Here is a 24,870-nt window from a genome sequence, read left to right on the forward strand (position 1 = left end):
CAATTGCAATTCATGAAGATTTGAAGATTTAGTGACCTTTGCAGGATGTATCCTGAGCGACACAATCGGACAAGTCTCGTTTTCGAAATGAAAATGGGTCAGAATTAGCCGTCACGAAGTGCATAAGGCAACTTCACGTCTTACCGTTAATGCGGCAACATATCGGTACCTCAGCAAAGACGATGAGTTGTTCGGGTCTATTGAAGGTTTTGGACATGAAGGGTTACCTCATCTGTTGATGGATGTCATTCAACATTGATCTCTTGATATTCAATACGAAACTGTCCGAAACACCACCGTGATGTGAACAAATCTACGCGAACAGTACACTATGTTTACAACGGCTCCGCTTCATCGCAGTAATCCTGGATGCAAAGATGAACAGACGGCATCATGACATCGGAATTCGACCCATTTTTCATGAATAAATACAATAAAAGAATTTTTATGTTGTGTGAAAACAACACTTTCACCGACACTTTACACAAATTAATTTTCGCTTAATACCTCTCTATTATCCTGTATAGAGCATATACGCTGAGTGAGCATCTCCGTAGTAACATTGTTGAATCAATCGTTTAGTTCTCTCTGTTTTTATTTAAATAACAAACGCATATTGAGTGTTTCCCTATGAATTTTCATTCAAAACTCAGTAGGCACTTTTTTCCGCTCAATTATTTTTCAGTTGAGTTTTATTCTCGTAACTGTGAACACGAAAAAAGTTTTTATATCCTGATTGAAAAACAAGGAACTGCATAGATTATATTTTTTACATGTTCAAGTGCTACAATGGAGGATAGAAACAAAGATGATCCTCGATTGGAGTTTCTTAACATTTATCTACAAAAGACATTTCGATTAAAAGGAGACAAATGGCAAAAATTGATGACATCCGACGACAGGGTAAATAATAATTATTTTGTTTCTAATGTCGGTTCCCGTGGATATCACTAAGTACAACTTTTTTAATGTTTATTTATATTTTAATGTATTAGAATATTGTGTTCGATTGGCTCAATGATCCAAAACGAGAGCGAATGTGTTTTACGATTGCACCGTCTGGCAATCTTATGCCGTTTGTCAACTTTCCAGGCAATTCAAAGAGTAAAATTTGCTATTTTGTGAGAAAAGGACCAGTTGTATTGACACCAGAGAATATGCGAGAGGTGAGTGAGATTGATTTTGAGATTTCATATGGATTTTTGCGATCAAAAGCTTGCCTGAGTGGACAAAACTACGTTAGAACTAGTCATAAACTGGATATTAACTTGCTCTATACTAGTTATGACGTATTTTGGTCCGATAGAGTTATTTGTGGGAAAATTCGCCTTTTTTAAACCTAAATTTTGAAGAATCTGGTGAAAAGCCAGGAGATCTATGCAGATTTTGATATCTAAAGCTTCAAGCTATTCATTTGGATTCGTGTAAATGTAATTAAGAACTCTTTACGGATTTTATTTGTATACAATGATGTTTATTCTTCGAAGTTCAAAAACACTCTGAACTTTTGTTCAAAAAGGGGTTTCAAACTATGTACAATTAATAGTATTCGAATCTCAACTGAACGTTAAACTCAAAATTTTTTCAAAAAACCACAAATTCCTCCACAGTCATTGATTTACGGCGACACATCACCATCACCCATCAATGACCTATCAGCGATATTAGATGACATCGTCTATCCAATCCTCAGCAATCCAACAAATACTGTAGGATGGCCCGAGATCATTAAGAAAGATGTTGACTCGCATGTTCAGGAATTACGCAACATAATCGCTGAGGTAAGCACAATAAAGCGTGAATGAAAATTATAGCATGATCTAGCATAAAGTAAAATTTAGTGTGTATGCACGTCAAATTACCGTTTAAGTGAAATACGATTGAAAGTGTTGGATCAATAATTATTTTACTTTCTTCAAGAACATTTGCTCCGGTATGTAAAAAAAAATGCAATGCTTCTACATGCCATCAATGAATGCTCATTGAGGATTATAAACACTTTTCATTATGCTGAATAATTAACAAAAATATTTAACATAACTTATTCATTTATATATTCCTATCTTATCTAGGTGAAAGGCAGCATAAGTAATCAAACAGTTCTACCCATGCCAATTGCTATTGAAAGAATTTTTGAATTGGAACATGAAGTTAGCATTGGGTATGTATATATATTTGAGAGGATAATAAAAACTTTGATTTTATGGTGCTAATTTAAATGTCGATTAATATGTATGGGGATATAAAAATAGGTGCTTCACGTGATGTTCATGGTTTTGTAGTATTTTTCATAATATGTTCCATTGGGATGGGATTGCTAAGTCTTCATATTGGCTGTTAGTTTGACTGACTGTCGTGTCTGAATTGAGGGAATTTTGGGTATCGGGCGATATAAAGGGTAATCTGTCTGTGTGTTAGTAAGACCTTTGTGGTCGAATAGTTAGACAGCAGACCGTATATGTGTTTCATTCTCTTGTGAGCGCGTGGTTTCGATTCCCACAAAAAACCGAGCTTTTAATCATTATATGGAGAGCTGTCGATATAACAAGGATTCCCACAATACCAACCATATTAAAAGAATTTAGCATAGTTCTCTGCACAGCTCGAAGTCAATCCAGATGCTGTAAGAAAAGATCGACTAGAATCGAGTCAACTTCATTCAAAATTCAAATCAGACCACCCCAAATACAACCCCTACCCCTATTCCTACCCCTGCATACTCACCTAACTCTATTAACGATTATAATTTTATTCCTATTTATATACAGCAACATAGACGTAATTGACATAAAAGTGAAGAATTCATTGGAAGGAATTGTCATAAAATGGCATGCACAAATCGACAAGATACTTAAAGATTCGTCAGCAAATCTATTTAATAGATATTTAAATCCAACACCTATGGAAGAAATAAAATTTTGGAATAAACGACGCAGTAATATATCAAATATTTATGACCAATTGACAGACCCGCGTGTGAAATCGATTGGAAATATTTTAGAGATGATTAATTCTGTTTATACTGCATCGTTTTTTACGACATTTAAGGATGTTGTGACGGCTCTTCATGAGGCTGATGATGTGACTTTGTGGCTGAAGCCATTGGTAAGGTTACTGTTGTTAATGCTGTGATTTTGTTGACATTAATTTTATCTACAGGAACCGCACTTCGAACGTTTTGAACGTGAGGAATTTATTGAAAATACCGATAAACTCGAACCTTTATATCACGTTGTATGTCTCATCTGGGCTCATTCAAAATATTATGGATCAAATAATCGAATGATTGTCCTTTTCAAAATGATCAACAACATGATGATCGAATGTTCCTCAAAATTCCTCGATCCTGGATCAATATTCCAAGGCGAACCTGACGAGTCATTAGCTGTTCTCAATAAAGTCATTGCCATTTTGGAAGAGCATAAGGCATGCTTCATCTTGTATCGAGAAAAACTTCCATCATACGCACTTCCCGAGAAAATAACACCAATGTGGACATTCATGCCGAAGGATATATTCGAAAGATTTGACAAATATTTGAGACGACTTTACAAGATCCAGGCAATCTTCGAGACAGCAAATGAGTTCTATAAAATTGAGAAACTTGAACTGGGTGGCCTCAGAGGTCGTGGACTAAGCCGAACAATACAAGAGATTAACAGTGACTTTAAAAGTGTTTATGTCAAATGGACTCAAATTCAATTTGATCCACTTGAGCCATCTTCAAAGGAATTTGAAATTGAACGGAGGCAATTTGAGAGAGAATCGGAAGTTCTGGAAAGAAAATTGTCATCAGTGCTTGTCCAGGAGTTTGAGGAATGTCACACATTGGAAGCTTTCATAAAATTCATTCAAGTTTGTGGAACTCTTCTTCTTCGTCCGCTAATTTTCAATGAAGTTAAAGAGAAATTGAATAGATTTGTCACTTACTATTTAGACGATCTTGACTTGGTAAAGGAAATATTCGACAATGGATTGGAAGTGATTGAAAAGCACGGAATAAATAAATTACAAGTCGATAAAGGATTTCCACCTGTTGCCGGTACATTGACATGGATAAAACGATTGAAAAGAAGAATAACAAGACCGATGGAAGAACTGCCATATATCGAAATAAAGAGCATATTTGAAATGTCTGAATTGAACAATAACTTGGATATTGTGTGTGGGTTGCTTGATAACCTTGAAATTAAAGTCTACAATGAATGGAAACAGCAAATTCCAATTGATATAAGTGTAAATATGGAAAAGTTTTTACTCGTTTTTGAATCCGATGGACTTCTTAAAGTGAACTTTGATATTGCTCTTGTAACAGCACTAAAGGAAATCCGAATGTTAAAAGCTCTAGGAAAAATTGACATTCCCGATATAGCAATAGAACTTCATGAAAATACTGATTCATTATGGGTAAGTAATTCCATTCATTCAACACATTGTTGCTATTTACCATTACTTATATTTTTTTCGTAAATACATACGTATTTATATCATCCTATATATAGCGAGCTCGCGTGATGTTGTCAAGAATTGTGGATTGGTATAATGAAGTAAAATTGAAAGTGGTTCCATGTGAATTTGACATCATAAAAAAGGAATTTGAATTGATCAATAACAAATTGTTGATAGCACTTGAAACAGCAAAATGGAGTGATTATGAGGAAGTTTATATAATGGACTTGCATGGTGATCTTCAGAACTTGAACGAGCGTGTGCTGAAAGCGAAAGGAAATGTCGATAAAATTATAAAGAGCCTGAAAACTTGGGGCGATCGTCCTATGTATGTGCGGCAAGATAGTGATTCACATGAATTAATGTATCCTGATAAGTTTGATGATTTTATAAAACAACGTCAACATGATGTGATGAGCACTAAACAATTGATTGATGAGATTGTTGACGAGAACTTCAGACTGTTCTTCAACCTTCCATTAAAGAAGCCAGCAACTAAGAAACGAGTAAGCGGAATCAAAAGATCATTTTTGGAGTCATTTGAGACACTCAAGAATCTTGACTTGGAAAGAGCATCAGCGACTGACCGTCCGAGTGAAATCAATGTCGCAGAACTTGATAAAGCAGCACAAGCAAGCACATCGTCAATGATAACCTTAAAACCAGTCACCGTCACATCATCAACGCTTTCATTCGACAACGATGAAATTGTGAAAACCGAAGACCAATTAAGACTTTATCGTGCTTACGAAGAACATCTAGACATATTGATTTTAAAGGAAATCCAAAATGCATTGCATGTTAGTTTATCGTACATGAAAATTGAAATGGAAAATCGAATGGAAAAAATTGATGCACCACTTTTTGAAGTTAAACTTGAGCTTCAGGAACCGATATTATGTTATTTTCCTGCCATGGATAGCAATTTAAAGAATATAAAGGGATTCCTGTATATTATAACCACAATGATTGCAAACGTTTTCAATATGACAGATATGATTCCGATGATTGCACAACCACCTGAATTAGATAGAGTCGCGACTTTTGAGTACTATCTTGAACGATTTAATCGTAAGGTATTCCAGAACGCTGAGTTTGAGGCAATTGATAATATACAAATGGATATCATGCAAATGGCACGCGATGGCATCAAAGATGCACAAAACTTTTTGACTGAATTTGACAAGTATAGCTTCCTGTGGCTGATTGATAAGAAAAAACATTTAAGTGAATTCCTCAAGTACGGTAGACATTTGACTAAACAGGAACAAGAGGAAATTGAAAATGGAAATTTAGAAATTAAGGAACAAGCACCACAACTCAATGACTTTAAAGATATAATTGAATTTTACGATCAATTGTACAATGAAATTGAAAAGATTGATGATTTATTTAATGTAAATTCATGGCTTCGTGTCAATTTGAAGGGACTCAAGTACAGTCTATTGAATTCTGTCTCTAAATGGAGTTACTTATTCAAAGAATATCTCCGAAATAAAGTCATTGATGATTTGATTGAGCTTGAAGATTTCATCAGAGAAAGTTCAGCATTATTGGAACAGGAACCAACAAATGAAGATTATGAACTTCTTTTGAAGATCCTTAAGACATTAAGTCTGATCAATGAACGAGAAAGAAAAACTGATGAAATGTTTGAACCACTCAAGAAAGTTGTGGATCTGCTGAAGACATATGATGTCAAATTCGACGATCGTATTAATGATCAATTTGCTGAATTGCCAGAGAAGTGGATAACATTGAAGAAGCTTGGTGTCTTAGTCAAACAGAGTATTGGTGCTGTTCGATCTTATCAAGTTGACTTGATCAAGAAACGCATTTTGATGTTTGATCTTCGAACGAAATTGTATCATGAGAAGTTCATGCGACTGCCGGTATGTATTGTACTTTTAATCCTTTAATCCTCAAACTCACAAAAAATTCCTCATTTTTTACTACACAGTTCTTTAATGTCCCATGCGATCGAGATATCTATGAGCTCTGTGACGTCGTCAATACTGACTTAACAGAGATGGAGCAGCAACTAAATACTCTTAAAGAATCAGCTATTCATTTCCAATTGACACTTCCCGATGAGTCAAAAGTATTGCAATGCCGAAAACTAGCAAGACAAGTCAAAAATATTTGGGACTTTATGCTTGCTGTTTCATCATGTATTGATGACTGGAAAATAACACCGTGGAAGAAGATTAATGTTGAGGATATGGAGAATGAGTGCAAGAGATTCTCAAAGGAAATGAGAGGATTTGAAAAAGAGACAAAAACTTTGAAGCCTTATATTGAAACTGAGGCTATGATCAAGAACTTGTTGACATCATTGAGAGCTATTATTGAGTTACAAAATCCAGCAATTCGCGAGCGTCATTGGGTTGACCTGATGTATTCTACCAAGGTATGTTTTAAAGTTTATCAATATTTTTGGATTAAGCTAATGCGATCATCTCATTTATCATGAATCATATCATATCAAAGTCCATTTACCGTAAAGTATCATCCGATTGATGCAAAATTTTGAGTAACTTCAACATTTTGCATCTTTTTGGATTCGTAGAGAATGTTTAACATATCAAAAAAACCTTTGATTGATTCTCATTTTCATTAAATGATTACTGTACAGCTTTACAAGCTCCAAGGATATCCGGTTTGTGAATTAGTAGCCAAAAAACTTAATGAACTATCTTTAAAGTGCTGGTTTATGGATGGTTTTCAGAGATTAGTTGTGTTTTCATTATGAAGATATTGATCTATATTTAATTGTATAAATGTAGTTTAATCAAAGCGACTTCTTTACGAATTTATAAATTCAAAATAGGGTAATCAATGTATTTTTGGAGGTATTTAACCCTTTGAAAACTTTGTGTGCTGATATTTTCGTAATTACTGCATGAATGAAAGAGGTTTATGTACTAAAATATAAAATGCTATTGTAGAAATCATATTCCAAGCACAACTCTTTGTTATTTTCATCCATTTTAGCATAATTAACGATTTTATCTAGAGTTTTTTCGTTTTTGTTTTTGGAGGTATCAAATTTGTTTTTGGAGGTAAAAATATTTGTTTTTGGAGGCAATTCAAAAAATGACCGTTATAAATATTTTTGCTAAAAATAATATAAAAATCCAATATAGCATGCCAATATAGATATGAGCAGTAAATATTTCATTATTAGACTAATTCTAATTCGTTTTTTATCTTATCGATCATCTAAGACAAAAAACTATTTTCAAGAAAAATTGAAGATAAAATGATAAATCCGTAATTTAGATAGTTTAACTTGCATCATATTACCTTTATTGTGTGCCTTTATATCATTGATTCTCATTTGTGACTATGTTATCTATCCTAATTTGATGAAATCAATAAAAATATTCAAGTCCTGATTTTTTGCGAAATTTTTGATTGCACTTCATTAACATCTCGTCCTCTTGCTTGATTCCTTATATAATCAAGTAAATTTTTACAAGCAGATCACTCTAAGTAACCAAACATTTACAATAATTAATTAATTTATCTTAAATAGCCAAAAATATTTCTCAAAACAAAACCATTTTCTTCGACAAAATTCAAAAAAATTCCGTTAAAAATACCTCCAAAAACAAATTTTTTTACCTCCAAAAACAAATTTTTTTACCTCCAAAAATACATTCAACACGTCATTTTTTTGAATGCTGTTTTCTCGTATATTAAGCAGTAAATACTGTTGAAATCTTCATGAAAACACAAAAATAGATAGAAAATATCTTTTTTGGTTACTCATAATGAAGAAAAATGAGTATTTAAGGACGAAAATAATCGATAAAAATTGATCAAAATTTCTTTCATTCTAAGAAAAAATGGCTGTTGTAACAAAAAATTAAAAAACTTAATTAAAGAAATGCCGAATAGGGTTTATTGTTCTCCTAAACATATTTTGCCATCTATAAGATGATTTTTATGTGTTTTCCAGAACAAATAACGAGCTAAAATTGAAAATATTTCCAAAATAAAAATTGAAGGCAAAATACCTCCAAAAACAAAATACCTCCAAAAATACATTGATTACCCTATTGTTTATTCATCGAAGTTTAAAAACAAACTAAACTTTGTATGAAAAAGGGGTTTCAACTATGTAGAATAAATGAATTTCAAATCTCAATTAAACGTTACAACAAGGATGTTGTTGATGTTGTTTACTGCTCCTTAAGTTAGTGTTTGTGACATGAATTATTCAGCTAGATCATATAGTCTCTGAAAAGTCATCCAATATTCCAGCATCAAAATCATCAAAATAACAAAACAATTCCTGATAGAAATTTGGTTGATTTTCTTTCGAAAAACAAAACTATGCTTTATATCCTCAAAAAGATGAACATTTTTTGGATGAAATTAATTTAATTTTCTTTTCCCTCCTTTTTTAATTTCATTTGCTATGTAAATAATTAATAAATGCAATGTGTATACAATTTTTAACGATTATAGAATAGTGAGGTGAGGCTTCTTATACAATTCTAAACACAATTTCTTTTCTATTTTAATTTCTGTGTGTAAATTATGATTTTTAATTTTTACATCAATTGGCATATAAAGAACGAATTATTTCCTAATAAGTGTATGTAATTCTTCTCACCTATAGCATTTAAATTCGATCACTTTTAGGTTTGTTTTTTTAATTGAACTGTGGCAGATTTAGGTCGTGGGAATCTGCCACAGTTTACTATGTGTCTTAAAATGTTTGAAAATGCAAATTTTAATGATTTTTCTTCCTTAATATTAAGGTTCGATTCGAAATGACTGACAAAACAACATTAGCTCAATTGCTGGATCTTCAACTGCATCGTTTTGAGGAAGAAGTCAAAAATATTGTTGACAAATCAGTCAAAGAGATGGCAATGGAGAAGAATTTGAATGAGATCAATTCCACCTGGAAGTCGATGAAATTCTCAGTGGACATTCATGAAAGAACCAAAATTAAAGTCATTAGAGTTCGAGAGGAGACACTTGAGAGTTTAGAAGAGAATCAAGTGCAATTACAAAACATGCTGTCATCAAAATTTGTTGGATATTTCCTGACAGAAGTGACAAAATGGCAAACATTGCTGTCAAATGCGGATCAAGTCATATCAAGTTGGTTGGAAGTACAAAGGAAATGGATGTACTTAGAGAGCATTTTCATTGGATCTGAAGACATTAGAAGTCAATTGCCACAAGAGGCAAAACGATTTGAGGATGTCGACAGAACCTTTAAATCCCTGCTGAATAATATGATGGAGAATCTGACTGTAGTCGATGCTACAAATAAGCCTGGTCTTTTTGACAAATTGGATGCTTTACTCAGACAATTAGTGCTCTGCGAAAAGGCACTCAACGACTATCTAGAGACAAAACGTTTGGCATATCCACGATTTTATTTTGTATCAAGTGCCGACTTGTTAGACATTTTATCAAACGGAAACGTTCCTGAAAGAGTTGCTAAGCATCTCACAAAGTTATATGATTCAATCGCTAAGTTGATCTTCAAAAAAGGAACTAAAATTGCTGAAAAAATGTTTTCAAAAGAGAATGACGAAATTGTTCCATTTTATGAGCCATGTGATTGCAGTGGAAAGGTTGAAATTTGGCTGAATCGACTGACTGACATGATGCGAAAAACTCTACACATCCTATTCCGATCTTCAGTCATTGCTTACGAGGAAAAGTCACGAGAGGTTTGGGTATTTGATTGGCCAGCACAGACTGCATTGTGTACGACACAAATTTGGTGGACAACGGAAGTAAACATTGCATTTACAAAATTGGAAGAAGGCTATGAAAATTCAATGCGAGACTATCAAAAGAAGCAAATTAGTCAACTTAATTCACTTATTGAGCTTCTTTTAGGAGATTTAATAGCTGGTGATCGTCAAAAAATCATGACAATTTGTACAATTGATGTCCATTCACGTGATGTTGTGGCTAAAATGATTCTACAGAAGGTTGACAGCTCAAATGCATTTCAATGGCAAAGTCAATTGAGACATCGATGGGATAAAGAGTTTGATGATTGTTTTGCTAACATTTGTGATGCACAGTTTAGATATGATTATGAGTATCTTGGAAATACACCAAGATTGGTCATTACTCCACTCACAGATCGATGTTATATTACATTGACTCAGAGTTTGCATTTGATTATGGGTGGTGCACCAGCTGGGTAAGTTGCAGTCTTAATCTCAATGTTTTAGACAGTATTAATTAGAATTACTCATTGCCAACAGCCCTGCCGGAACAGGAAAGACAGAAACAACCAAGGATTTAGGTCGAGCACTTGGAATTATGGTCTACGTCTTCAACTGTTCTGAACAAATGGATTATAAGTCATGTGGAAACATCTACAAAGGTTTGGCACAAACTGGCGCATGGGGATGCTTTGATGAGTTCAACAGAATATCAGTTGAAGTATTATCTGTAATTGCTGTACAAGTCAAGACCATCCAAGATGCCATGAAGGTAAGAACTCCTTTAAAACAATGATAAAATGTCACAAAAGGTTGAATTTAATGAGGAACTGATAATATTCAGTCTAAATTTGATCTCTTGACTATTCTGTGTGTAATACTTGATGTTGAAGCAAAATTTCATTTCCCCCCAATTTTTGAATTTTCCTTATAAAATATAATCCATTAAGGGTGATACGAAAAAGTTTGTTACATTAGATTGTCAGAAGGTAAATCGGAACCTAAGCTTTTAAAAAGGCTTAACAAAACTAATTGGCATAAAACTGCTTACAATAGATGATGTAGACTATATAGTTTTATTAGTTTATAGAACGCAAGCTGCACGTGCGTCTATAAGTTGTACAGAAAGTAATAAAACGTCTACCTTTTTATGCAGGCAAAGACCAAGAAGAAGACATTTAATTTTATGGGCGAAACCATCACTTTAGTTCCAACAATCGGTCTGTTTATCACCATGAATCCTGGTTATGCTGGACGTGCTGAACTTCCTGAGAATTTGAAAGCATTGTTCAGACCTTGCGCTATGGTTGTTCCTGATTTTGAATTGATTTGCGAAATTATGTTGGTTGCTGAAGGTATGCTGATTATTTACCAGAGTGACACAAATGGAAGCCAAACGGAGACAGCTCTATAGCTGAGCCTCCATCATTTGTGTCGCTCGGGTTAAACTGTATCATATCTTTTCTAATTCCAAACCCATCCTCTTTATTCAGGCTTCCAAGAAGCTCGCTTACTTGCCAGAAAATTCATCACACTTTACACCTTATGTCGAGAACTCCTATCAAAACAGGACCATTACGATTGGGGATTGCGTGCAATTAAGTCCGTACTCGTGGTTGCTGGAGGTTTGAAAAGAGCTGATCGTCAATGGCCAGAAGATCAAGTGTTGATGCGTGCACTTCGTGACTTTAATGTACCGAAAATTGTCACTGCTGATATGGAGATATTTTTGGGTCTGATTGGAGATCTATTCCCTGCACTTGATGTCCCGAGAAAGGCAAATCCTGAATTTGAAGCTGTTATACGAAAATCTGTTGATGATTTGGGTCTTCAATATGGAGATTCTGATGGATTTATCCTTAAAGTTGTGCAATTAGATGAGTTGTTTGCCGTCCGACATTCTGTATTTATCGTTGGAAATGCTGGAACTGGAAAGAGTCAAGTATGGAAAACACTGTTCAAAACTTATATGAATCAGAAACGTCGTCCATTATTTAATGACTTGAATCCAAAAGCTGTGACTAATGATGAACTTTTTGGTGTTATTAATCCTTCAACTCGAGAATGGAGGGATGGACTTTTCTCAAATATTATGCGAGAGCAGGCAAATATTTCTAATCCGGGGTAAGATATTGATTTCATAGTTGTATAGGGCAATTTTGTTCAAACTGTGTGCCGCGGAACACTTGTCAATGAACCGCATGTCATGAGTGAGTTCAGTCATGGCTTACCATCAAGGTGTACTGTGACACATAACAGTTTGGACAATTCTGGCATAAATTGTCGTATCTTACAAAATTTCATATTTTTCAGACCTAAATGGATTGTACTTGATGGCGACATTGATCCTATGTGGATTGAATCATTGAATACTGTTATGGATGATAACAAAGTTTTAACATTGGCCAGTAACGAGCGAATAGCTTTAACAAAGGAAATGAGACTTCTCTTTGAGATCTCTAACTTGAAAACAGCAACTCCAGCCACAGGTAATGTATAGCAACATGACTCATTCAAGTCTTTAACTCATTCTCCCTTCATTTGTTCTCTACAGTCTCTCGTGCTGGAATCCTATACATCAATCCACAGGATCTTGGCTGGTCACCATTTGTCACGTCGTGGACCAACCAACGAACTGATCCACAAGAACGAAAGCACTTGGAAATGCTGTTCTCTAAATACTTCCCGATTCTTCTAGAAAATCATCAAAGATTTAAGAAAATTACACCAGTAACGGAAATAGCCATGATTCAAATGACTTGCTTTTTACTTGACTGTCTTCTAACTCCTCAAAATATTCCACCAGAATCGTCAAGAGATCTATATGAGCAATACTTTTGTTTTGCATCAATTTGGGGCTTCGGATCGGCATGCTTCCAGGATCAATTGCTTGATTGGCGAAATGAATTTTCTAAAATGTGGACGGGAGAATTTAAGGACGTCAAATTTCCACCAGCTGGAACTGTATTTAGTTATTACATCGATTCCAAAACCAAAGAGTTTTGTCCATGGTCCGACTTGGTCGGAAAATACGAAATGGACCCGGATATACCATTGCAATCAACATTAGTACCAACAGCAGATACAACAAGACTTCGATACTTTATGGACATGTTGATTGACAAGAGACATCCAGTGATGTTAGTTGGTGGAAGTGGAACAGGCAAAAGTGTTATTGTGTCTGATAAATTGCAAAGTATGTCCGATAATTTTGCTATTCAAAATGTTCCATTTAATTTCTATACGACAAGTGAAATGCTCCAGAAAATCATTGAGAAGCCACTTGAAAAGAAAGCTGGACGAAATTATGGACCGCCTGGAAATAAAACAATGATTTATTTCATTGATGACATGAATATGCCAATGGTTGACAATTATGGAACTGTTCAAGCTCACACACTGATCCGTCAGTTCTTCGATTACGGTCATTGGTACGATCGTAGTAAATTAACACTCAAAGAAATCAAAAATATTCAATTTGTATCAAGCATGAATCCAACAAGTGGCAGCTTTACAATAAATCCTCGCCTACAACGACATTTTTGTGTTTTCTCCGTCAATTATCCACACAACGATCAAATGTATAACATTTATTACCAAATTCTAACACAACATATAGCAAATCCATCAAATAAATTCCAGCCAAATATTTCGCGTGTATGTGAATCACTTATTAATGCGGCATTAAATCTTCATTTTCGTATGTCACAAGTATTCATGCCGACAGCAATTAAGTTTCACTACATCTTTAATTTACGTGATTTAGCGAATATATTTCAAGGAATGTTGTTTAGTACTGGTGATACATGCAGCGATACAACACAAATGATTCAGCTGTGGACTCATGAAGCTAGTCGTGTTTATTGCGATAAACTTGTTGATCAGTCAGACATTGAAGCATTTCAAAAGATTATTGGCGATGTTGTCAAGAAGAACTTTGAAGGTGTCGATGATAATATGATATTTGTAAAGCCAATGATTTATTGTCATTTTGCGGAAGGCTTACAAGAGTCTAAATATATGCGAATTAAGGAATGGCCAAAATTGAATCGCTTGCTTGAAGATGCTCAAGAGAATTACAACGAGCTTGTTGGATCGATGAATTTAGTGTTCTTTGAGGATGCTATGGCTCACATTTGTAGAATTAGTAGAATTTTAGAGAGTCCACGAGGAAATGCTTTACTTATTGGTGTTGGTGGTTCTGGAAAGCAATTGGCCGCTAGATTAGCTGCATTCATTTCAAACCTTGAAGTCTTCCAGATTCAATTGAGGAAAGGCTACGCATTAGTTGATATGAAAGCAGATTTGGCAGCACTTTATCTTAAAGCTGCTATTAAGAATGTTCCTTGTTTGCATTTAATGACTGATTCACAAGTCGCAGAAGAATCATATTTAGTCTTGATTAATGACATGCTTGCTTCCGGTGAGATAGCAGAGCTGTTTCCAGATGATGAGGTTGACAATATTTGCAATGGAGTTAGAAATGAACTAAAGCAGTTGGGAATTATCGACACAAAAGAGAATTGTTGGAGATATTTCATCGATAAAGTACGTCAAAAGTTAAAGACTGTCTTGTGCTTCTCACCTGTTGGATCAACCCTTCGAATTCGTGCTAGAAAATTCCCAGCAATCGTAAATTGCAGTTCAATTGATTGGTTCCATGAATGGCCACAAAATGCACTTGAATCTGTATCTAAACGATTCTTATCCGAAATATCAGTTCTTCCAGCAGGCATACTCGATTCTGTATCAGTATTTATGGCTCATGTTCACAAAAGTGTCAATGAGATGTCTCAAGTGTACAGGCAGAATGAAAAGCGCTACAACTACACAACACCAAAATCATTTTTGGAACTTATTTCCTTATTTGAGAAGCTGCTGGTCCAAAAGAACTTTGAATATAAAGATCGAATGTCGAGATTAAAGAATGGATTGATCAAACTAGATCAATGTGCTGAACAAGCTGAAGAACTGAAGAAAGATTTAGCAGTACAGGAAGTTGAACTAAATATCAAAAATGAAGCAGCTGATGAGCTTATTGAAGCTGTTAATGCTGAAAGTGAACGAGTTCAATCAAGCAAGAGTAATGCAACTGATAAGCAGAGAAGTGTTAACATCATGAAGGAACAAATTACGATAGAAAAGCGAGCAAACGAAGAAGAACTCAGAAAAGCTAAACCAGAACTCGATAAGGCAGCAGATGCATTGAATACTCTCAACAAGAATAATCTAACTGAATTGAAATCTTTCGGATCGCCACCAGACATTGTAGTTAAGGTTTGTGCGGCTGTGTTGGTTCTGTATTCAAAGGGTAAGATTCCAAAAGATCGAAGTTGGAAGCAATCCAAAATGATGATGTCAAAAGTTGATGAATTCTTGAATAGTTTAATAAATTTCGATAAGGACAACATCCCTCCAGAAGTTATTAAAGAAGTCAACATTTACATGGACGATCCAGAATTTGACGGTGAGAAAATCAAGTCAAAATCACTTGCTGCAGCTGGTTTAGCGAAATGGGTCATTGGTATTGTTGGATATAACTCAGTTTATTTAATTGTTGAGCCTAAAATTCGAGCTGTACGTGAATCAGAAAAGGCACTTGCCGAAGCTCAAGCTGAAGTCGACGAGTTAGAAGAACGTGTAAATGAATTGGAACGAGCATTGATGGTGATTAAAGCCAAACAAGATGAGGCTGAAGCTGAGAAGAAGAAATGCCAAGATGAAGCTGATAAAACAGCAAATCAGATTGATTTAGCTTATCGTCTTGTTAATGGTCTGCAGGCTGAAAAAGTTCGATGGCGTGACTTGATTGGATCTTTCCAAGCTAAGCTTGTGACACTTCCTGGTGATATTTTAATCCTTTCGTGCTTTATATCCTATGTTGGATGCTTTACACGACGATATCGACTTGAGCTACTTCACTCCCAATGGATACCAACATTTAAGAGGATTAAGCCTGACATTGCATTTTCTGAGTTTAATGATCCACTTGCATTGATTTGCGACGATGCAAAGATTGCCGAATGGAATAATGAAGGACTTCCAGCTGATAGAATGTCAACTGAAAATGCCACAATATTAACTAATTCTGATCGTTGGCCTTTAATGATCGATCCACAATTACAAGCAATAAAATGGATAAAACAAAGATATGGAGATAAATTGAAGGTGCTACGTTTAAGTCACAAAGGATATCTAGACAATATTGAAAGAGCCATAACGAATGGAGATACCTTATTGATTGAAAATATTGAAGAAACAATTGATGCTGTACTGGATCCACTTCTGGGACGTGTTTTGATTAAAAAAGGAACATGCATCAAGATTGGTGATCGCGAAATTGATTACAATAAAGACTTCCGTTTGATTTTGCAAACGAAACTTGCAAATCCGCATTACAAGCCCGAAATTCAAGCACAGACTACGTTGATAAACTTTACAGTCACAAGAGATGGTCTGGAAGAGCAATTGTTGGCTGAAGTTGTGAAAGCTGAGCGACCTGACTTGGAAGAGCAAAAGGCAACATTAACGCAGGAAGAGAATTCCTATAAAATCTTACTGAAGCAATTGGAGGATGACTTATTAAGTCGTTTAAGTTCAGCAGGTGAAAATGTCCTTGAAGATCCATCATTAGTTTACAACTTGGAAAAGACGAAGAAGACATCAGCAGAAATAGAAACTAAACGTAAATTAACAAAGACAACAACAGCTGTGATTGACAGCACTCGTGAAAGTTACAGACCGGCAGCTGAAAGAGCGTCAATCCTCTACTTTATCCTTAATGACCTTTATAAGATCAATCCAATTTATCAATTTTCATTGAAAGCATTTACTGTCGTCTTCAAGGATGCAATCATGAAAACACCACCAAGTGAAGAAATTACCACTCGTGTACACAATTTGATTGACTCAATTTCATATTCCGTCTTCATGTACACCTCACGAGGACTTTTTGAACGTGACAAATTGACATTCCTGTCACAAATGATTATTCAAATTTTAATACAGTCAAAGGAGATTGTACCAGCTGAATTAGACTTCCTTTTACGTTTTCCATATCAGCCTAACATTCAGTCACCTGTTGAATTCCTTACAAATGTGTCATGGGGTGGCATTATGACATTGAGTAACATGAATGAGTTTGCAAGTCTTGATAAAGACATTGAGGGATCGCCAAATCGTTGGAGGAAGTTTATTGATGCAGAAGCTCCTGAGAATGCCAAATTTCCTGGTGAATGGAAGCAAAAGTCTGCGTTGCAGAGGTTATGTATTATGAGATGTATAAGACCTGATAGAATGGTAAGCTTGACTTAACATACATATGGAAATAGAATTAATTTCAATTTATTTCCAGAGTTATGCCATGAGAGAATTCATAAGGGAGAAATTAGGCTCAAAATATGTCGAGTCACGAACTATTGAATTTGCAAAGTCATACGAAGAAAGTAGCAATGTCATTCCAATATTCTTCATATTATCACCCGGTGTTGATCCGTTGAAAGATGTTGAGAAAGTTGGAAATAGTATTAAATTTGCATCCGACCGAGGAAATTTCCATAATGTATCGCTCGGTCAAGGTCAGGAGAGAGTTGCTGAAGATGCCATCGACATTGCAGCAAAGGAGGGTCATTGGGTTATACTGCAGGTATGTGGATGTTATGTATTATTCGAACAGTGCACAGTGTTCGCTAGTGCACCAGTAGGTTGCCGTATTGACGGTTAGACGTGGTGAAGCCATGACGGCACCTTTATGCTTTACAATCTTCGCCCCATTGTGTCCCTCGTGTAACTGGCAAAATTCACTAACTCTGCATCATTTCTTACAGAACATTCACTTAGTCGCTAAATGGCTTTCAAGTCTTGAGAAGAAAATGGAAGCAGCTGCAGAAAATTCTCATAAAAATTATCGACTTTTTATGAGCGCAGAACCAGCTGAGCTTGCAGGTTTGTAGTAAATCTTGGAATCTAGTATTAATACTAATATTTGAATGTCATCCATAGAGTATCACATCATACCGCAAGGAATCTTAGAATCGGCCATTAAAATCACTAACGAACCGCCAACTGGAATGAGAGCTAACATGCATAAAGCTTTGGATAATTTCAGTCAGGAAACACTCGAAATGTGTTCAAAGGAATCCGAATTCAAAGCTGTTTTATTCTCGTTGTGCTACTTCCATGCTGTTGTGGCTGAACGACGCAAGTTTGGTCCACAAGGATGGAATAGAAATTATCCATTTAATGTCGGTGACTTGACGATCAGTGTTTATGTCCTTTGGAATTATTTGGAGGCAAACTCAAAAGTACCTTGGGAAGACTTGAGATACCTTTTTGCTGAAATTATGTACGGTGGTCATATCACAGATGATTGGGATCGTCGACTATGTCGAACATATTTAGAGGAAGTTTTGACACAAGATTTAATTGACGGTGATATAAGCTTATGTGCTGGATTTTCAGCCCCACCAAATCTCGACTATGTTGGATATCATAAATACATTGATGAAAATATGCCACCTGAATCACCTGCTTTATACGGTCTACATCCAAATGCTGAAATTGGTTTCCTTACAACAGTTGCTGAGAATCTTTTCAAAACCATTTTTGAACTACAGCCAAGAGATTCCGGAGCATCATCTGGTGGAAGTGGAATTCAGCAGTCACGTGAAGATACAATAAGAGGAATGGTCGATGACTTGATTGAGAAACTCCCGGAAGTATTTATGATGACTGATTTATATGCAAGAACTGAAGATCGTTCACCATTTGTGCTTGTTGCTTTCCAAGAATGCGAACGCATGAACATCCTGATTACCGAAATAAAGAGCTCATTAAGGGAACTAAGGTCTGGTTTGAAGGGAGAGCTTACAATTTCACCGGACATGGAAACCTTAATGACATCAGTATTTTTCGATAAAGTTCCTGACAGTTGGGCGAAACGAGCATATCCAAGCTTATTAGGATTGCAGTCATGGATTGTAGACTTGATGATGCGTGGAAAGGAACTGGAAAATTGGTCAACAGATTTCGTCCTTCCATCATCGATTTGGTTAGCTGGATTTTTCAATCCTCAATCGTTCCTTACAGCCATTATGCAGCAAACAGCACGTAAGAATGAATGGCCACTCGATAAAATGTGCCTTAATTGTGATGTCACGAAGAAACAAAAGGATGACTTTAGTTCCCCGCCGCGTGAAGGTGCTTACATCAATAGCTTATTTATGGAAGGTGCTCGATGGGATACAACAGCGAATTCAGTTGTATCTGCTCGATTAAAGGAACTCTTTCCACAAATGCCAGTTATTTTCGTGAGAGCAGTTACGCAGGATAAACAGGATACGAAGAATGTTTACGAATGTCCACTTTATAAGACTCGACAACGCGGTCCAACGTACGTATGGACATTTAACTTAAAATCAAAGGAAAAGGCATCAAAATGGACTTTAGGAGGTGTCGCATTACTGCTGCAAGTTTAAGCTTTGTTACATTTATTTATTCAGTCGTAATAAAATTACACGTAAAATTGTCAGTGTTAAAATAGAAATCGAGTCTATTCATCACCGTCATGGAAATATTTCTGAATATTCAAATTCTGTCCATGAGCATTTTGACGATGAATTTTGAGATCTTGAAGGAACTTGTATCGTACCTGACATTCGTCAATTCCACATTCATAAATTTCATCCGTTTGATGCAGTGCAACTGAATGATTCTTAAGCGTAGCTAATTTTTTAAATGACTTTCCGCAGATTTTACACGAAAATATGGCACTGTCTTTATCATGCGTTCGGATATGTGCAGTAAGTAGTGACTTAGTAGCAAATTTGCTATTACATATTTCACATCGAAATAGTCTTTCATTATGATCGTGGATTGAATTTATGTGCGACTTTAAATGATGTTCAGTCTTAAATGATGCATTGCAGGCATCAAAACTGCAATGGAATGGACGATCTTCAGGTACGGAATGTTTTGAGATCTCATGCTGTCGACATGTTTCCTCAGTTAGGAATTTTGTCCCGCAATAATTACATTTAAATTGACATGTATGGAATCTGATGTGATTAACATAATCCTCAACTTCGACATTGCATTCAAAACAGAACTTTTGTGGATTACTTATTATCTCATCATGCTCATCTGAATAATGCTTAGCTGCCTGTATTTTAGTGACGAATTGTTTAAGACAATATCTGCATGGATACTTGTATGCTCGCTTCTTTCGTGGTCTGTAGCAGTTCTTCTCGATATGATTCTTAAGATGATCTGATGTGTCGAATACGTCATTACAATTTGGACATCGATAGCATACGGATCCATTGGCATCTCTGCTCAAGAATTTCTGTACTTCCGAATTCCTCTCATGCGTTCTTTCGTGTGCATTTCTCATTGTTGATGTCGCAAAAGCCTTCCCACATAATGAGCTATAAAGAAATAACTGCATTAACTTCCAAATGAGTAAAATTAAGTAAATACCCTTACCATTTATGTGGTCGTTGCTTCAGATGAATTGCTTTTATATGCCTCTGTAAGCTTCCATTATTGACAACTGTTTTACTGCAATATGGACACTTGAGCCGCTTCTGTTCTTCATGACTTTTCATATGCAATCTAAGCTGCAAGTTTGATGAGAAATTTTGATCACAGATTGTACATTTTTGAACTATAGACTTCTTAATATTACAGCTTTGAGAATGATGTCGAAGACCCAGTGTATTCTTAAATATTATATGGCAATTTGAGCATTGAAATGGATTTTCTGGTTCTGACTGGATTTCATCTATATTTGAGTCATCTTCGATAGTTTCTTCTGTTTCAATTATTGCTACTGTTTCTATTACTTCTTCTGTATCGAAAGAATCAATGTCTGGGTTGGATTCTTCTATAATTTCATCGTATTCCTCGAATACTATTTGAGATTCATCATTTTGCAGGTATTTTTCAATTAACTCATTTAATTGGATCCAGGAAGTTAGTTTGTCGAAATCCTTGTATTCATATTCATCATTTATGACTTTCAAATCCATCTCTTTGTTGATTATTATCTTAAAAATCATAATAACATCATTAAATTCATCGTCACTAAAAAGTTTGTATAGACAAATTCCAGAATTGTTCTTAAAAACTCTTAATACATCACTGGAACATCGTTGCTCAATTTCAGAATAGAGATCCTCAAAGTCTAGTTCCTTTTCGTCCCAAGACATTTCCTTAAACACTATATAAACAAACAAAATATTAAGTTTATTAAAAATTTTTGTAAACTTGTTTACAAATTTAAAAATAATGAGAAACTTTTCCTAACGGTCATTAGAAATTTGAAATTTTAGTTGAAAGTTTTGCCGCACTTTTAAAGTAAAAAAAATACAATTCTTTAATTTTGGATATTCTGATCATTAAAGTTAGTTTATAGTGATTATTAAGATAATTAATATGGTAAAGGAGAAATCGAGCAACAGCAGAATATTCGACAAGGATGGATACCGCAAAGTATGTATTAATAATAGTGAAAATCTCTTTTGGAACTGAGAAAAAAAGGCCCAAAAAGAAAAAAGATCCGAAAAAGTTTTTAGTAAATTTTTCTGATTATTTCTAATGAATTAATAATTCTCTTAGCGTGCAGCATGCATCTGTGTCAGAAGTGACGATGAATCAGAGGTATGTAGATGTGTTATTTATACGTTATTGATGATATTGTCTTTATGCCAAAAAAATATGATTTTCACTTTAAAGTCTTAGATACTTGAAACTTTTATTTTTTTTTTACCGCTATATCAAAAAATAACAAAGATTTCACTTGTTAAACATTCCAATTATCTTGTAAATGTGCTTGTTTAGGTATTACTTGTGTCGTCAAGTAAATATCCTGAACGATGGATAATTCCCGGTGGTGGTGTTGAGGAAAATGAACAAACGGGAGCTGAAACGGCTGTTAGGGAAGTTCTCGAAGAAGCTGGTGTGATTGGACGACTAGGAAGATGCCTTGGTGTATTTGAAGTTCGTAATCATTAGATAAATATTTTAGTTTACCAAAAAATATTTAATTAATTTGAAATTTTTTTTTCTCTGTTTTATGTTTTCTAGAACGAAGAGCACAAACATCGTACGGAAGTGTTTGTTTTAATTGTAACACAGGAGCTTGAAGAATGGGATGACTCAAAGACTATAGGACGAAAGAGACAGTGGTTTTCAATAGAGGAAGCTCTCGAAAAATTAGCTCTTCATAAGCCATTACAAAAACATTATATAAATGCACTCAAAAACTCAATTACAACGTGAAATGTCCTTGATCGTTCACATTTATAATATTGTAAAACACACACACACATATTTTTTATTACGATATGTCCTTTTTGACTTTTTTAATCTCATCGAAAAAATACCTAACACCTTTTAATTTACAACAACAAAAAAATATGTTACTATAATTAATATCTGATTATTATTCATCACTTTATCGTCATAATTGATACAAGTGAATAATAATAATTTAATTAAACTAAACAATCATCAACATCTTCTTCTGTCCCAACGCTATCCTTGTAAACCCCGAGAGGGTTTAAAATCGAAATGAAGAAGAAAAGAAAAAAAAATGAAAAAAAAAAAACTAATTACAAATCATAAGCAAGCAGTCTATTACTATTCCTTTACATTTTATGAAGATGTGAGACAAAAAAAAGCTAGAAAAAGAAAAAAAATAAAAAATATTTAGTAAATTTTTAAGATGACGTAATGGATGAAAAATGAGAAACGAAATATGAATGAAAAAAAAGAGAAGTTTATCGCGAAAAATAATAAAAAAAATTGTGAGACTCTAAGTAAGTCAACCTTTTTTTTTCTGTTTATTTTATATATCCGTTTATTTTCAAATGAATTGACAAGATATAAATGTTTCACACTTTTTGAGACTCGAAAAGTTTTATATACGAAATCAATTTATTTAAGGTTTTTAATTTTTTTTGGAAGAAAATATAAATAAAAAATGCTTTAAATCATAAGCTTCTCTTGGAAAAAACAAGATTTAGCGACTACTGATAGTGGCGATTAATAAAAAAAAAGAATTGATAATTTTTTTAAAAATTTTTACACACTTTATTATTATCTTATGATTATTTGTTTTTTTGTCATACATTGCAATTTACTTACAAATAACGATTATAATACATATATTAATAATATAATTACCTAATTTACAACAACAAAAAAAATGTACTTTGCGAAGGAAACTACTTTAATATAATAATGGATATAAGCAAGCAAAAAAATCATGATTTTCTGATGTTTTCCAAAGCAACAATGAAGAAAAACAAAAACAATAAAAACGAATATAAGGAAAAAGAAGAAGCTGAACAACTTTATGGCTTTTTAATTGCTGTCGTCTTATCATTTTGCATTTTTTCTAGTGAGTTTCATAAACTTTTATCACAGTTTGGACGAATGTCTGACTGGTACGGAAATTAAACGACCTAAAAATTCACGTAATGTCTCTACTTGAACTAAATAAATTCATTTTTATCAAAATCTTGAGTTTTTCACGTCAATCACAAATTAGTGGAAAGTCATCAACATTGTCAATTAAAAAATGTGAACAAAAGTTTGCAAAGTTTTCAAACATAACCTCAAGACAGGATCACAGTCCCGATAAGTACATATCGGGTAACTGATCCAGAATCCGACACCAAACTGATGTGACTGACTTGATGTCAGATTCGGTTTGGACAGAGTTTCGCCGGTTTGAAGTTGGATTTTTGAATAATTGACCGTTTTGCGCTATTTGGGAACAGATCAACACACCAAATTCTACCCCCTACATGTAAATCAACTATCAAGTAAGTAAAATAATTTTTAATGTATAGTAAATACACAAATTAGTGGAAAGTCATCAACATTTTTAAATTCACAAATTCAAACAGAACTTTGCAAGTTTTCAAACATAACCTCAAGACCCCGAATAGCACAAATCCGTTAATCGATCAAATATCAAGCACCTAACCGGCGTGACTCTTACTTGATGTTAGATTCTGTTTAACGAGAGTCAAGCCGGCTTGGAGCTGGATGAATAAACAGTTCACCGATTTATGCTATTTAAGAACAGATCATCACACCAACAGCTACCCCCTACATGCCCCGCATCTATCAAGTAAGTAAAATAGTTTTTAATCCACAACAATTAAGCTTAATCCTAAATTCTAATTTGCGAAAAGCCCCAAAATCCTAGCGTTTTATGATCAACACTAATCTTTTGTCTAAAATGTTCATATTTTTTTTAAAGACGTCATTAATCTCTCAGTCAGTGCTAGTCTAAACAAATACACGATTTGTTTGTTTCCTCTCATTAACTTACTTATCGAGGAGCACCCTACGTGTGTGTAACATTATAATCCATCTACGATGATTTATTTATTTACTTATTGTGATGGAAGCGCCACTTGTAACAATGTAGATAAGTTATAGTTTTGATAGTAATAATCATTCACTGTATCATCATCTCGACGTGATGAGTAGCTGATAAAATAAAGAAATATATAAATAGAATAAGTAAACAACGGAAAGACGGTAGTTTTTTGTTTATTTCTGTCACTTTTATACTCATTTTTATTGAAATCTTTAAAATTACAATTTGCTATAATATTCTTTAAATACATTTCACAATTTTTGAATGAAAATTGCAATGATTAGAGAAATTAAAAATGTGTTATGCGTAGCGCTT

The 24,870-nt window shown here is 34.4% G+C and overlaps 3 protein-coding genes across 5 annotated transcripts; 2 read left to right on the forward strand and 1 right to left on the reverse strand.

Moving 5' to 3' along the window:
* The first annotated feature begins 859 nt into the window (after positions 1 to 859).
* On the forward strand, positions 860 to 19,636 carry LOC139100977 (dynein beta chain, ciliary-like). Its single transcript, XM_070653771.1, has 17 exons — positions 860 to 903; positions 996 to 1,166; positions 1,611 to 1,781; positions 2,073 to 2,161; positions 2,769 to 3,105; positions 3,160 to 4,407; positions 4,503 to 6,341; positions 6,410 to 6,859; positions 9,222 to 10,636; positions 10,701 to 10,932; positions 11,323 to 11,515; positions 11,654 to 12,284; positions 12,474 to 12,649; positions 12,715 to 17,459; positions 17,515 to 17,805; positions 17,987 to 18,104; positions 18,162 to 19,636. The coding sequence occupies exons 1-17, from the start codon at positions 886 to 888 to the stop codon at positions 19,634 to 19,636; spliced, it is 13,599 nt and encodes a 4,532-aa protein (XP_070509872.1). The 5' UTR covers positions 860 to 885.
* Positions 19,632 to 22,816, reverse strand: LOC139100979 (zinc finger protein 888-like). 3 transcript variants are annotated; one of them, XM_070653778.1, is made up of 3 exons: positions 21,928 to 22,816; positions 20,643 to 21,378; positions 19,632 to 20,584 (listed from the first exon to the last, which is right to left on the reverse strand). In XM_070653778.1, exons 2-3 carry the CDS (start codon positions 21,365 to 21,367, stop codon positions 19,711 to 19,713), a joined length of 1,599 nt encoding a protein of 532 aa, XP_070509879.1. In that variant the 5' UTR covers positions 21,368 to 21,378; positions 21,928 to 22,816; the 3' UTR covers positions 19,632 to 19,710. The 3 variants fall into 3 exon arrangements, with proteins under 3 accessions (XP_070509879.1, XP_070509880.1, XP_070509878.1); XM_070653779.1 differs by lacking the exon at positions 21,928 to 22,816 and adding an exon at positions 21,466 to 21,584; XM_070653777.1 differs by lacking the exon at positions 21,928 to 22,816 and having other exon boundaries at positions 20,643 to 21,422.
* Positions 21,491 to 23,513, forward strand: Aps (diphosphoinositol polyphosphate phosphohydrolase 1 Aps). The gene is made up of 4 exons (XM_070653781.1): positions 21,491 to 21,650; positions 21,777 to 21,818; positions 21,999 to 22,157; positions 22,245 to 23,513. The coding sequence occupies exons 1-4, from the start codon at positions 21,594 to 21,596 to the stop codon at positions 22,437 to 22,439; spliced, it is 453 nt and encodes a 150-aa protein (XP_070509882.1). The 5' UTR covers positions 21,491 to 21,593; the 3' UTR covers positions 22,440 to 23,513.
* The last annotated feature ends 1,357 nt before the right edge of the window (positions 23,514 to 24,870 follow it).

The sequence above is a fragment of the Chironomus tepperi genome, unplaced genomic scaffold (assembly GCF_022539635.2).
Source record: "Chironomus tepperi strain 1889 unplaced genomic scaffold, CSIRO-AGI_Ctep_v1 contig_73, whole genome shotgun sequence".
Classification (NCBI taxonomy): domain Eukaryota; kingdom Metazoa; phylum Arthropoda; class Insecta; order Diptera; family Chironomidae; genus Chironomus; species Chironomus tepperi.

Coding starts and splice junctions, on each gene's coding strand:
- LOC139100977 (XM_070653771.1), top strand. Junction 6,342..6,409: donor AGAAGTTCATGCGACTGCCG/GTATGTATTGTA, acceptor TTTACTACACAG/TTCTTTAATGTCCCATGCGA. Junction 17,460..17,514: donor GTATAAGACCTGATAGAATG/GTAAGCTTGACT, acceptor ATTTATTTCCAG/AGTTATGCCATGAGAGAATT.
- LOC139100979 (XM_070653778.1), bottom strand. CDS start 21,367: ATGTCTTGGGACGAAAAGGAACTAGACTTTGAGGATCTCTATTCTGAA. Junction 20,585..20,642: donor AAGCAACGACCACATAAATG/GTAAGGGTATTT, acceptor ATTTCTTTATAG/CTCATTATGTGGGAAGGCTT.
- Aps (XM_070653781.1), top strand. CDS start 21,594: ATGGTAAAGGAGAAATCGAGCAACAGCAGAATATTCGACAAGGATGGA. Junction 21,819..21,998: donor GAAGTGACGATGAATCAGAG/GTATGTAGATGT, acceptor GTGCTTGTTTAG/GTATTACTTGTGTCGTCAAG. Junction 22,158..22,244: donor GATGCCTTGGTGTATTTGAA/GTTCGTAATCAT, acceptor TATGTTTTCTAG/AACGAAGAGCACAAACATCG.